The sequence below is a fragment of the Kryptolebias marmoratus genome, linkage group LG22 (assembly GCF_001649575.2).
Source record: "Kryptolebias marmoratus isolate JLee-2015 linkage group LG22, ASM164957v2, whole genome shotgun sequence".
NCBI classification, from domain to species: domain Eukaryota; kingdom Metazoa; phylum Chordata; class Actinopteri; order Cyprinodontiformes; family Rivulidae; genus Kryptolebias; species Kryptolebias marmoratus.
The window spans coordinates 26,857,966-26,871,536 of NC_051451.1; the positions used below are offsets into that span (position 1 = coordinate 26,857,966).

A 13,571-nucleotide genomic window follows, 5' to 3' on the forward strand; every position below is an offset into this window, starting at 1 on the left:
GTCACGCAAACTGATTTAAACGTTTGACGTTTCCGGGAGCTTCTTAACGTCTCAACTTGAAATGTTTCAACGCGACGTGCTATCGGTGTGATTTTCACGCACCGACAGGGCCGTGTTCGCGTTGTTTTCGTTTCGCAGTGCGGACTACATGACGCGGCGGAGGCCTATCGAGGGCGCCGTCTGCTCTTTCCTTTTTGAGAAAGTGCTCGGAGTTTTGGAGCTAGAGGAGGAGGGTGATCCAAACCGAGCCGCGGTTGACGGGTCTCGGGGGCATCATCACTTTCGAAAGTTTGTATTAGTTATTTCCTGGAGTCTCCGAACCGTCACCAGGCCGGGTTTTGTTTACATTTTGTGGCCCAGGCGCGTGTGCGTTCCCTCGCCCGCTCCCCCCCACCCCCCACGGTACAACGCGCTCCGGCTTCTTTCCTGGGGAGGCTGGCGTCAACGAGACTCGGTTCTGTGAAATATAATGTTACCCAGCCAGGTTGGATCTGGGTCAGCATCAGGTAGGGGCACAGCGGGACACGGTTCGGAGGTTGTCGGCGGCGGGATTCGTCCCGTTTTGGTCCGAGCGGGGCAGCCGTTACCGGGGGAAAGCGGCGGAGGAGCTCGGCCGGGGGACGCCACCGCCGCCGGGATGCTGGGGGCGAACGGACCGGGAGGCTCGAGGGGCGTGAGACCCGGGAACGGGGCCGGGGTGAACCCGCTGCAAACCGCCGTCCCGGGAAGCATGATGGTGGGGCTGAACGCGGGCGTCGTGCTGCCCCACGGAGCCCGGTTCGACCCGGACCGGGAGGGCGCTCCGATGTGCAGCGGCTCCGATAACGACTCGGACTCCGGCGACGACGACGACCCGGTGGGCTCGCTGGGGGACAGCCGGCGGGGGGTGAAGCGGGAGCGGGCGGAGATGGAGGCTGCGGCGGCGGGGCAGGAGGTGGGAGTTGCCCCCGGAGGATACGGCATGGTGTCCGGAGGAGTCGCCGGGGCGAAGCCGGGGAAGAAGACACGTGGGCGGGTAAAAATAAAGATGGAGTTTATCGACAACAAGTTGAGACGGTACACCACATTCAGCAAGAGGAAGACGGGCATCATGAAGAAGGTGAGTCCAATAAGTTCTGTTTACCTTCATTTGTCATTCAGAGTTGAAACTGAGGCTCAATTTGAAGTAAAACTGGAGAATTTCTAAATAAACTTTAGAAGATTTCAGTACAGCTACTGCCTCAAATTCTAACAAACTTTATAATAATATAAACTAAGAGGGGGAAAAAAGGCCCACATTTTGATGTATTGAGTGTAGAGGGAGCCAGGAGACGTGCAGAGCTGCTGTCAGTGTGGTCACCATGGTAACCACGCACCTGCATCTGTCACTCCCTGATTGCCAAGCTCACCAGAGGCTGCTCTGAAAAGTTAGCACCACCTGGTCCCACCTGGTTTGAAAAGCTCCTCCACTTCCAGCCTGGAAGACAATGTTTGGAGCTTGAAATATAATTGAAGTCTATGGAAGCGGTGCGCCCCCTCTCCACTTTGGGGGGGGATTTGTTTGGAAACCACGGGTCCTACAGCGGTGAGACACACGCTGGGTCAAAGAGGACAAAAATCCCTATGATTTGATGTATAATCTGTTGAGCTTTGAGAGTAAAAAGAGTTTGTTTGCAAAGAATTTTAAATTTCAAACGTTAGTGTGTGGCAGCTACACATTCTAAGGTGAAATTTTCAAAATTCATGAAACTTAGACTGTGATTGTGTAAAAAAAATATATCAGCTCAGTCATTTAAAGTCTAAATTTCTGTCCTGTTTAAACTTTGAATGATGTTTTGCAAAAATCCCATTGATTTCCATTGTTTGTTTGTTTGTTTTTTGTGCAATTTTTGCATTGGCACTCTTAATCACAATTAGCTATAGGTTGATTATTTGGTCAGTATTTAAAAATAATGACAATTAACCACAGGTGTGTCAAATATACAATTTTCAGAGTTTTTTAATTGAATTTTTATGCCTCTAACCCAATTTCTGCACCATTAAATGATTGTTTGGGGGATAACGTAACTCGAACAAACTTGTCTTTGTTTACAACTAAACTCTGTGTTCAGTTGCGGAGATTTTCCCGTTAGAGCTCGGAATATCGCAGCTTTTTCAGAAGAAGAAGAAGAAGAAGAACTTCACCTTTTCTCTTCCCGCCTGACGCCTCTGACTCCGTTTACATCCGGGGATACTGACCCGATATCCGCCGACTGTCCGAGGTGTGCTCGTTAGTGTTCGAATGTAAACAAACGACTCGTAACTGTTGGCAACAAAAACATGATTCAGCTGATTTCACTCGTTTATTAGAAATTACGTGGCAGATCTTTGGTAGTGAATGATGCAGTGGTTTGGACTTGTATAGCGCTTTATTTAGTTCAAGGACTCCAAAACGCTTCATCCATCCATCTATCCATCCATCCATCCATCCGTTCATCCGTTCATCCACACATTCATGGTGGTAAAGTCAAACTGTAGACTGACAGAACCGACAGAAGTGAGGCAGCCATCCCTCCGGCGCCACCGGACCCTCTGACCGCCACCTGTAGGCAAGAACACAACGGCTGAGGCGGACAGAGTGGGGGTTTTAACTGGCAACCCTCCACAGAACGAACCCTTACCTCCTGAGTCACTGCTGATGTGTATTTAATGGTTATTTTCTATCATAGATGATACAAAAATACCAAAAATGTGGCTTTTTAAATTAAATTTTGGCAGCTATTATGGGTTCAAGTTAAACAGTTATTGTTTTGTTAAAAGAAAAACACTTTTTAGCCACTAGTAAGAAAGTCTGTGTGTGTTTTATTTATATGAATATATATAAATAGTCATACAAGTCGACCTGTAATCATAACACCATTAGACATTAAAGAGCAGTGAAACTTCCTGTAATTAAAGCCTTGATGAAGGTTGGTTAAGTAGTGATTCTGTAACGTTTCGAAGCTCGTGTTTTCTTCGGAGACGATGCAGTTGTGGCACAAAGTGACTCAGTTGATGTGAGGAAGTTGGAGCATTATGACAGGCAGCGAGCTGGAAATAGACCTGAGCAAATGACAGCTCTATTTATGACCATGCTCACCCCCTCGACTATCACACAGCTTTCCAAATAAATGACACACTCATTCATGCACACACACACGCAGCCCACCTCTTCGTCGGGGGAGTAGTTCCCTTCGGTGGCAGGATGCCGTTCCCTCGTTCCGTCGGAGTGAAGCTGTAGGTTGGTTTCCAGCCGGCGGCCATGTGGCGGCGAGCAGCAGTGGGCCGAGTGCGCCAACAGCTGACTAAACCCCCCCCCGAGGAAACGGATCAGGGGACGGTCAAAGATCTGTTCGCAGGCATTATGGCGTCCAGCCGCGGAGATGACTTGTCTTGGTTTCAGTTTTGTTGGCAGATCGTTCTCCATCATAGCGGCTCGATCGTCTGATGGATGGAGAAGAGTCAGTTTAATGGATGCCCAAACCGCTGCTGCTTTAAAAAGCGGAACTAGAACATAGTTTTGGACTAAGATCAATATCTCGATTGGGATGGATGTTATGTACAACTGTCAGCTACTACCACACCAAGTTTCAGCTCATTATCTGTCGGTTGGCTGTGGCGACCATCTTGAATATTTAAATCTGTTCCGTAATTTATGAGATATTTTGCTAACCGTACAGACGAATGTAGGCAAAAACATCTTCATGTTATCGCAATGGTAAGCTTACAAAATGGCCGACGTTTTGAGGCTTGTAACAAAAGTGTAATAAACTGATATCAGGAGAGATGTTAAAGCTGCTGGCAGGGGCTCGTTATGGTCACCGTGGTAACCACACACCTGTGTCTGCCACCTCGACAGGACTCTTACTGAGACAGGCAGAAAGCCAGACCAGTTGCTGCGTGAAAGCGTTTTATGTTGGAGATAAAACAAGTTAAACAGACTCTTCACTTCCTGTTCTGAAGGGAAATATTAGACTTCAGATGGAATGGAAGTCAATGAGAGTTTGGATGTGAGCGCTCTGCAGTTTGAGAGAAAACTTTAAGTCCTACAGCAGTGAGACATGTATGTTGTAAAGATTGTGGAAATAAAAAGGTTTTAGTCAGCGTGTGACATCATCACCTTCCTCAGAATCATTCCTCTTCAACTGGGATTGTGTAAAAACTATTACACATCTGAAAATGCCAGTTCAGACACGTGAAAACCAACCTTCTGTCACCAGTTTAAACTTTGAATGATGTTTAATTTTATTTTTATTTTTCACAGGACGCTGTTCCTGATTGATCTGCGCATTTATTTATTTTATGTGCGTTTTCGTTCCCATAACTGTGGTAAGAGCAGCAAATCTACCCTTAATTATCTTTAATTTGGCAGCAGTTCATGTAAAGTTGATGATGGCAGCGAAGGAAACTTTCATTCTGACCTTAAACCGACTCTTTTTTTGGGAAGTTTTTCTCCTGGTGGAGGAATTTTCGGCTGTCCTCTCCGTTTCCTCGAAGCGCCTGCACCGACTGCGCGCTCCGCTGGGCTTCTTTCTTTTTTTACGTTTCCCAGACTGTTGTCGTGGAAACTGAGGTGTCTTTATGTAGGCTCTTGGCAACATGAACACAATTTGACACAATGTTGGGATGGAAATTTTTGTGTTTTTTGTTGTTTTTTCTTCTTGAAATTGTTGCCCACTCTGTCAGCCATCACAGAAACTGACAGGTGGGTGGAGTGGGAAGATTCATAGTAGATTGGACTCGAACCAGGACCGATCCAGTTTCATTTAGGATGTAACAAGCACAGAATAATCCTGTATACTCTCTGTATGCTGTACTGTACATATACTATACACCCTTACAGCGTTCAGATGGAGAAATTGTCCATAGGTGTAGTTTTCTCTGTGTTTGTATTTCTGTGGACTTGTTCTTTATATTTATTTATTCTTTTAACAAACACAAAGTTAAGTCCTGAAGAAAAACTGAAAATATTAATATACATTAAGATCATTTAAATTGATTTAAATTAGCAACAATTCCTTTAGAGCCAAGTCACTGGAACGGCCACTGAGGCCATTAGGCAAGATTCACGGCCGCCATCTTGGTAAGTGCTACACCTGTCGCTGTGTGCTGTTTACATGTTGAAACCACACATTAATGCCTCATTCATGCTGTCTGTTGTCGTTAGTCCCATAAACACAATTAAACAGCCTTATTTTAGTTAAATAACACATATTGTGAAAACAGGAGACCAGAGAATGATGTAATGAGCCAGAAGATAAAATTACTAAATGCTGTAATCATTCTAACCATACCAGGACGTAATTGGTCCTTAAGTACTTTAAATTTCTGCCCAGTTTAACCAGAGCTCTCCCACCAGTCCCTGTAGTTTATTTCACTCAGACTAACTTCAATTTATATCAGGTTTTCCTCATATTTCTGGAAATATTTAGGTGTTATAAAACACACTTCAGTATTTAGACGTAGAAAAACTGAACTTTTGTTTAGCCTAAATGCTAATTTACTATTATTTAGGAAACATGAAATGAATTAAACAGGTTTGTAGATTGATTCCTATTTAAGACAAAATGTTCCTAATATTGATGATATATTTTCAGTTATCAGTATCGTGCTTTACAGTAATTATAGCAGACTAGTGAGAGCAACAACCACTGGAATAATGAGTGTATTAGTCTAGGATTTATAAATGTAATGCCACATTTTTTTAATATCAGGTTCCATTAATTATAAGAATTAATGGCAAAGCATTGGGCTTCTGGGTTAAGTTTATTTTTTCCCCTCAAATATCCATGGTAGCAGTTAATAAGGACGTCACGTAGCACCTACCAAGGTGGCGGCACAAATTTTCACCTTGTTAGCACAGATCGGTACCTAAAGTTAAAAAAATGACAACCCAAGACTGATTGGCTCATTGAGAGGTAAATTCAAGTAAACTTGCAGCTGAGAAGCTCACTAAAGGCTTGTGGAGGTCTGGTTTGTTTGTCCACATAACTCCATTAGATCGACAAGTTAGTCCTCTTTGGATGTTGGTTAAAAAGACCTGAGTGTAGTTCGCCCACCATAGATGTAGAATCAAATAGAGATTCCTGTGAGTTTATAAACCTCCCATGCTTCAGTTTTACGTGTTCAGGTAAAATAAAGGCAGTGAAGCAAGAAGCCGTAGTAATAAGAGTCATCTTCCATCGTCCAGGATGGAAACCCAGCTGACACTCCAGGTGTTCCCAGGCCCCCCTGTAGACAGGTGAGGGTTGGATCATAGATCGAGCTCTAAATCGAGACCTTTGCCTTTAGTTCATCTCCTCCTTCACCACAACAGACCGGAGCAACAACCTCATTACTGCAGACGAGTTATTATCGACCCAGACTAACCAAGTAACTTGTGGAACATGGATGAGCATAATGCTGTCAAAGAAGATTTTACAGGGTTGTTAGAAACGTCAGTAAAGGGAGAAGAAATGGGATAAAACACCACAGACCTGATGGAATTAAAAGCAAAGTTTTCAGACGGGATTTAAAGGCCGTAAACATCAGGGGGCAGGTTGTTTCTGATCTCCTCCACGCTGTGATCCAGTCCTCAGCAATAAGCTACCAGACGGCGAGGCCTGAACCTGTGATGGAGACGACATGAGCAATCGTGTGGTTTTTATTGCTGCCCAATAAAATGCTTTAATTTGAATGTGATTCATCTCCTGGCTGCGCGGCGTACAATGGGCTCATCTGTCAGCGAGCGCCGTCTGTGTTGTGCCGAGGTGACGGTAACGGCTCTGAGCCTTCGCAGCACCAGAACCGGCCTCCACATCGCCAATGACTCATTTAGATAACGAAGCTTCCTCAGGAGTTCGCTCGTCGGTGCGGCGTTTGGACGTTTGCGCTCGTGTTTGTTGCGTCCTGACGGGAGTTTGAGTTTGAGTCCGCCGGCTGCATGATAAATGATGAGGCAGCAGAGTTTTGCATTCAGCTACGTCTGTGTTTGGACTGATCCTTCATGTTCTTCATCACTGAGGCCTTGCTGTCAGCTCTTTCACACTCTATTCTGGGAATCTTATGTGCTCTATTTTAGCTCGTAGAGTACGTCATGCCACAGCCAACTGTCCTTAAAAATCCTCAAAATGCAGATAATTCCGCTCCTTATCTGTAAAACTGACTAAGGTTTGGAGTGGTGGTAGCTAAAACTGATCCCCCAACATAATGCGAGTACTCACAGGCTGCTTTGGAGGCTGTTTAGCAAAATATCTCATGAACAACTGGATGGATTTTAATGAAACGTTCAGAAAATGACCTTTTATTAGATGCACAGCTTGGACTGACCAGATTCAAGATGGTTGCTGCAGCCAACTGATCAAGTGCCAGTTATTACACAAGATCTTTGTTCAAAACTTTAGAAATAACTTTTGCATTCAACCCTGTTTGTCTGTTAGCAAAATAACTCATGAATCAATGGACGGTTTTAACTAAAACTTCCAGGAGAGAATCATCAGACTTTTGAGTCCAATTCCAGATGGCCGCCACAGCTAATTGACCTTATCCTTCACAAAATGGCTAAATCTTAGTCAACATCTTACAGATATTAATCTAAAATGTGATGAGGTAGTAGCTGAGAGTCGTTTCCAACACGTACTTTAACTGTTCCATCTCTTCATGTGTGCATATTTTCAGTCTGAGAAGTTTGGTCTTTAATTTAATTTAATGAAATTTTTTTGTTTTCCAGGCCTACGAGCTCTCCACGCTGACGGGAACCCAGGTTCTGCTGCTCGTCGCCAGTGAGACGGGTCACGTTTACACGTTTGCCACCCGGAAACTCCAGCCCATGATCACCAGCGAAACGGGCAAAGCTCTGATCCAAACGTGCCTGAACTCGCCGGACTCGCCGCCACGCACCGACCCCTCCATGGACCAGCGCATGAGCGCCACAGGCTTCGAGGAGACGGACCTCACCTACCAGGTGTCCGAGTCCGAGAGCATGGGCGACTCAAAGGTGAGAACAGGAAGTGCTTCCTCCTCAAGGAAGAATAAAATGAAACTAAAACTCATGCATGCACGTCTCTTTAGCACAATTCTCTTTATTTCAGAGCTTCATTACAATAATAAAAGCCTCACTGAAGAGGTTTTCCTTCATTTGGTCCGGACCTTTTTTATTCTTTTAGTCCGAACACGATCCGTCCTGAGCCGAGCTGAGCTGAGCAGCAAAAAAAAGTCTGAATAAATGAATTAATCTTAACTGTTTTTTTTTAAATACTTCTCATTATAAATATGTCTTGTTGGTATTTTATTGTTTAAAGTCGATAACAGGATGTTGTGTGGGTAAGTGTCTCTTTGGTTTAATGCTTGTTCTGATTGTTTTTGGACCTCCTGTGGTCACTGTGAACTAGAACAGTCGAGCTAGCACACTGTGATTTTTATGTTTCTGACTCTGAGCCCCGTGAGTCACTAATCTTGTTACATATGTTCCTTTATTTCTCTCATATTGATCAGTAATTAGGTGATAACTTGGGTTGTGTTAAAGTCTAAATATTAAGATGGTTCAGACGTCTGATTGTCATTTTTCCGCTCTGTGTGGATCCTGAACGGCCTCTAAGACTCTGATGCAGAACGTTGAACCTTCAGGATCCAAAGCCCAGATTCCCTCCCATGTTTACGCAGCTTAAGCGTCCTCCTTTGAAGACGGGACACTTTCGGGCCCGTTTGCTCACGCGTCGTTTTTTAAATTTCTTTTAAATTTTTTTACGGTGGGGACCCTAACGAACCGGGCCGGTACTCTGTCAGGGATGGCAGATCAACCTTTGCGTGTTAATCCGCCCTGAAGCGGCGCTCGGCTCATTGATAAAAATGAGATTCTGCCTCTGTTGCCATATATGGTATGGTTTCCCTGCCTGCACTCTTGGCTGAGGCCCCTCACATTCCTTATAAGCTGCAGCTGTCTTTGGAGTCCTGTGATTCACCCCCCCGATCCCCCCCACCCCACCCCCAGCCTCTCATTTAGTGATATGGAAGAGGAGGTATGGATGTAGATACGAGCGAGTGGACTGGAAACTTTTGACCACGACTCTTCGTCCCGCTTCATGTGATGCTGTCGCCCGTACCCCNTGGCGCCCCCCCCCCCCCCCCCCCCCCCTTCTTACAGGAAACCGCGTGATCAGATCTGCCGTGGTCCGGACCGGGCAGGTGGACGTGATTTGCGAGCGTCTGGACTCTCTCCGTCATGAGAGCAGCACGTCAGGCGCACGGTCCGAGTCAGTCTAAACAACCTGGGGTCCACAGTGATGGGTGGGGGGTGGGTCTACAGAAATAAGTCAAGTAGACAGAAAATTTGGTAGAGACGGGGTAAAATGGGGTAAAAAAACAGGAAAACCAGTAGCTGATCAGGTAAAATTGAAAATGTTTCACACTTTCTTTGTGACGTTGCAAATTTTACCCTTTTTGTTTTTTTGTTTTTTTTTAAGGTTTCCAGCGCTTAAACCTTAAAGCAGGCTTATTATCACCGTTCATCTGTCAGTTTTTATTTCACTGCTCCATAATGTCAGGAAACCCCAAAACAAAAACAAACATGACGTGTGGCTCGGAGGGGAACTGCGTGCAGCGGATCGATAAAAATGGTAAAAGAAATTCCCCATAAACAATAATTGGATGCTTTGGAGCTCAGGAATACTTCACAGGAGTAACATAATTTGTTTAAACAATTAGTTAAACTTTACATCACTGAAATCGTATTTTGACATCTTTAACAGATTTAAGTTCAACCTGGATTGGGACGTCTCCAACCTTCGAAGGCAGGATTTATTTCCACAGTTTTTACTCTTATAGAGTTAGTTTCTACATCTAGACATGGGTATTTTTCTCCTCTTTCATTCCTTGCATGTCTCAAGGCTCCATCACGCTCCGTAAGAAGTCGGTTCGTGGTCACGTGGTGGCGAGAAGTTCGTTTTCTCACACCTTTCTTCGTTCTCGAGACACTCAGCCCAGAACTCCTCCTGTAGCGTTGAAACGGGTTTCTTCTCAGCTCTCCTGTCCTCGGAGGGATTTCTGCTTCTCTCAGACGTGTTTATTAAACAGACCGAACCGTTTGACGGTGCAGAATAACGAGCGGACAAAGGGAGCGTGTCCCGATGCCGCCCGGCCCGTGTCTCCGCAGTGTCCTCGTCCAATCTGAGCTCAGAATCTCCTCTTCAAACCAGGAAGTGAGGCTCTTTTTAACTCCTCAGATCTCCTGAATAAAACCGTTGAAGCCTAAAAACCAGCCTGTCGCTTACAGCTCAGTACGAGCGGCTCCTCTTTACTCTTTATGTACAGTTTATACGTCAAAACGTCGGCCATTTTTTCCCTCTTACTTTGTAATAAAAGGAAACCCAAACTGCTGAGGCTGTCGAGGAGAAATGTGGCGGATGTTTCAGGCAGCAGCTTCGTTGGCGTCCTTCAAAAAGTCCTCAGAAATTTTCTAATTTTCCAAAACGAAAATGTTTTTTTTTTTTTAAATTCCTCTGTTCAGACACCTCTGCAGTTATTCTAAATATCTCAAACTTGGGGGGGAAACAGCCCAACCAACATGTTTAATAAAGGAGCTTCTGCCGATCTGCAGGATGAATTATCACCTGTGAGAAGAGCGAAGCTGGAAGTTTCCCCCCGATGCCGAGCGCGAAGGCGAGGAGGTATATTTCCCAACTGCTCCGTTTTTAATTTTGCTGCGATGAACTTGTTTATTAGTTTTTCAGCTCCGGTCGCTTTGTTTTCCAAACGGCGTCCAGCTTTGGTCACCAGACAGCGAGGGTTTAACGTGGAAACGACTGAGACGTTCCTGCTTTCGTCTGAAAACGTTTCTCTGGAGAAACCTTTTAAATGAAAGGCCTAGCTTTCCTTGAATCTGTTAGCAGCTTTTTAAGGTCAGTTAGCTGTGGCGGCCATCTTGAATCAGGTTGACTCCAACAGATAGTCAGTTGTAGTTGAATTAAAATCCATCTGTTGGTTCACGAGTTATTTTACTAACAGAGAAGACGCCTGTTGTGCAGAATGGGTTTGTTCCTGCTCGGTTCTTTGAGCAGGAATGATTCAGACGAGGATCTTTGTGAAGTTTAAAGTGATTCCTGGAAGCTTTCTGTTTCGTCAGGAGACTTTAGAAACCAAAGGCAACAAGTTCAGCACCGTTTGCTGAAGGCTGCTGAAAGGAATTATGGGAAATCTGAGGGAGGGAGACGTAAATATGTCGGCCTGAAACGATGCATGAGAAAAGAAAACTGGAGGAGAGCGTGTATTTTTGTTTTTATTGTGCCTTTTCTGCAGCCCCCAGTAGACTTCTGGTTGTTGTTGCTTATTTGCTGTAGCTCCACTGCAGACGCTTTTTAGATATTTTAGTTATTTTTGGACAAGCCCGGCAAATCCCATAACTCTTAGTTTGGTGAAGGATCTTCTGGGTTTCCCCTCCTTCTCGCTCTCACCCTCCATCCCTCCATCCCTCCATCCTGCCTCCTGCTCGGGCCGTTAGTGTTGTTGTTCTGATCGTTAGCGCGGCTCGGGACCTCCTCGGTTTGGGACTGAAACCTGTAACAGGACAGTTAAACGGATTATTTTGGTGTACTTCGGGGTTTATGCTCTGCTCCGAGGCCAAAAAGGTTCACCTAAACGCTAACAAAACATGACAACAAGCCGTCCCTGGAAAGCGTCCATTATGTCCACATATTTGGACCGACTCCCGGTCAACACTGTCCTCCGCTTCTGTGGTCTTGTAGTTTAATGTGACACAGAAAAGCTAGTGCTACAGGCCCGGCAGGCTTTGGTCCCCACAAGGAGCAGTTGGTCCTCACAAGGTAGTATATGTTAGGAAAATTGTCCCCACAATGTGTCAAATACATGGCCACACACACGCACACACACACACTCTGTGAGCCTCGGTGTATTGCACAGTTAGAAGTGAGTCTGCAGCCTGTTGGATGTGTTAGACGGGGAGGAAAGCAGCATTATGTCACCCCCCCCCCACCCCACCCCAACCCCTTATTTTACAGCGAGCAACTGGACGGGTCAGCCGCCATTGGCTGCACCTCCTCCACTTGGGCTGCCTTGCCTTTTTTAGCAGTCCCAAATGGAGCTGCGAATTCCATGTTGCTGGCAGGGTGACAGGCTGGGAGACGGGAGCCAGCAAATGGGAGATTAGACGCCACCAAGCCACCAGCAAACGGCACAATGGCCTCTCCGGCCAGTTGTCACCTTCAGTTTGGAAAAGGAACAGAGAATCGTTTGTGTCAGAAATCCGAATGTTTGGACGCCGTCAGTGAAGCTGAAGGATTCTTCATGTATATAGGTCCCCAACTACTAAACGCCGCTTCAGATGACTCAGCGTTTTCCTTAGTTTGCTTTATTATTCACTCGTTAAAAACATTTATTCTTCTGTTAGGTTTGTAGTTGAGGCGTCCATGTTTGCTGAGGCTGATTTTAAAAATAAACAAATAAATAAATAACTTGGGTTAAATTTGAGAGAATTGCCTGAATGCTGACTCAGCGTTTTGTGCCGTTTTTAGCCAGTCATGCATGAAAAGGTTCAGCTACGACTTCTGGTTTTTTGTTACTTTTATATTTTTGTAAATGAAGTTAAATTATAAAACTTTTTCCTGATAAACAGACGAGATCTTTTCCTTCAGAAAACGTTGTTCTCTTTTTATCTTCTGACACTTTTAGCTGACCTTTCGCTTCTTTACTTAGCCTTTTGCTATTTTTAGTTAGCTTTTTATTTTAAGCATTTTTCTACTTTTAGCCTTTACCTAGCCTTTGGCTTCTTGTAGCTTTTAGCTAATAATTTGCTTCTTTTAGCCTAAACAGCTCAGTTTTAGCTTCATCAACAAATCCAAGCCGTTAAACACTTTCACTGCGTTTTGAGTATTTCAGCTCAAGTTCCCTTCTTTAATTCATACATTTTCTATTAAAGACAGAAAATTCAGCTAATTGTCCAAAATGCTCAGATTATCAAGAAACCAATGGATTTAAAATTAAAAGTGACATCATGACAAATCAAATTTTTAGATTAAACTTATCTGTTGAACTTCCTGTTTGACTGGAGGTGTTAGTTTTTCTTGACGGGGATCCTGTAACACGACATGATGTAAAAGTGGATTAACGGAGTGTTGGTGGGTGGACGGGACTTAAGGAGGAAATGTCGTCTCTGACTGTTTACTACGCCGCCCTGACGGGACTGAAATAAAAGCCAGCACCGATAATAGACAGGCCATAGGGTGTGTGTGTGTGTGTGTGTGGGGGGGGGGGTCAAACAAAGCAGTAGGTCAGTGGAGGAGTTATGTAGGTCACACAGATAGCAGCAGATTAACTAAACATCGAAGTCGGCTCAAAGGTGAAACAGAGGATGATCAGACGTGAAGCAGCTTCTGAAGCTAAAGTCTGCAAAAAAAGTAAAAAATCTGATGTTCATTTCTCCTCCTGAGTTTATGAAAAGGGAACCGGGGACACGACGACCTTGTCCTGTCAGTGAGACATTTTTCTTTTAACAAAATAAAAGCAGAAAATCAAGCGGCTCAGTTGGTTTCAGGAGCAGAACCTGTTGGTGTCGGCTGACAGGAGCTCTGTCAGGGGGGGGGGGG

General features: G+C 44.8%; 1 protein-coding gene across 3 annotated transcripts in view; it reads left to right on the forward strand.

The window, feature by feature from the left end:
* Positions 1-17: 17 nt before the first annotated feature.
* The window catches only part of srfb (serum response factor b), a 24,855-nt gene continuing 11,301 nt past the window's right edge, over positions 18-13,571 (forward strand). The window contains exons 1-2 of one of the 3 annotated variants that reach the window (XM_017424331.3): positions 18-1,099; positions 7,706-7,972. In XM_017424331.3, coding sequence (XP_017279820.1) covers positions 470-1,099; positions 7,706-7,972 — 897 coding nt within the window. In that variant the 5' untranslated portion in view covers positions 18-469. The remainder of the gene's footprint in view (positions 1,100-7,705; positions 7,973-13,571) is intronic. The other 2 variants (XM_017424330.3, XM_017424332.3) reach the window with 2 other exon arrangements.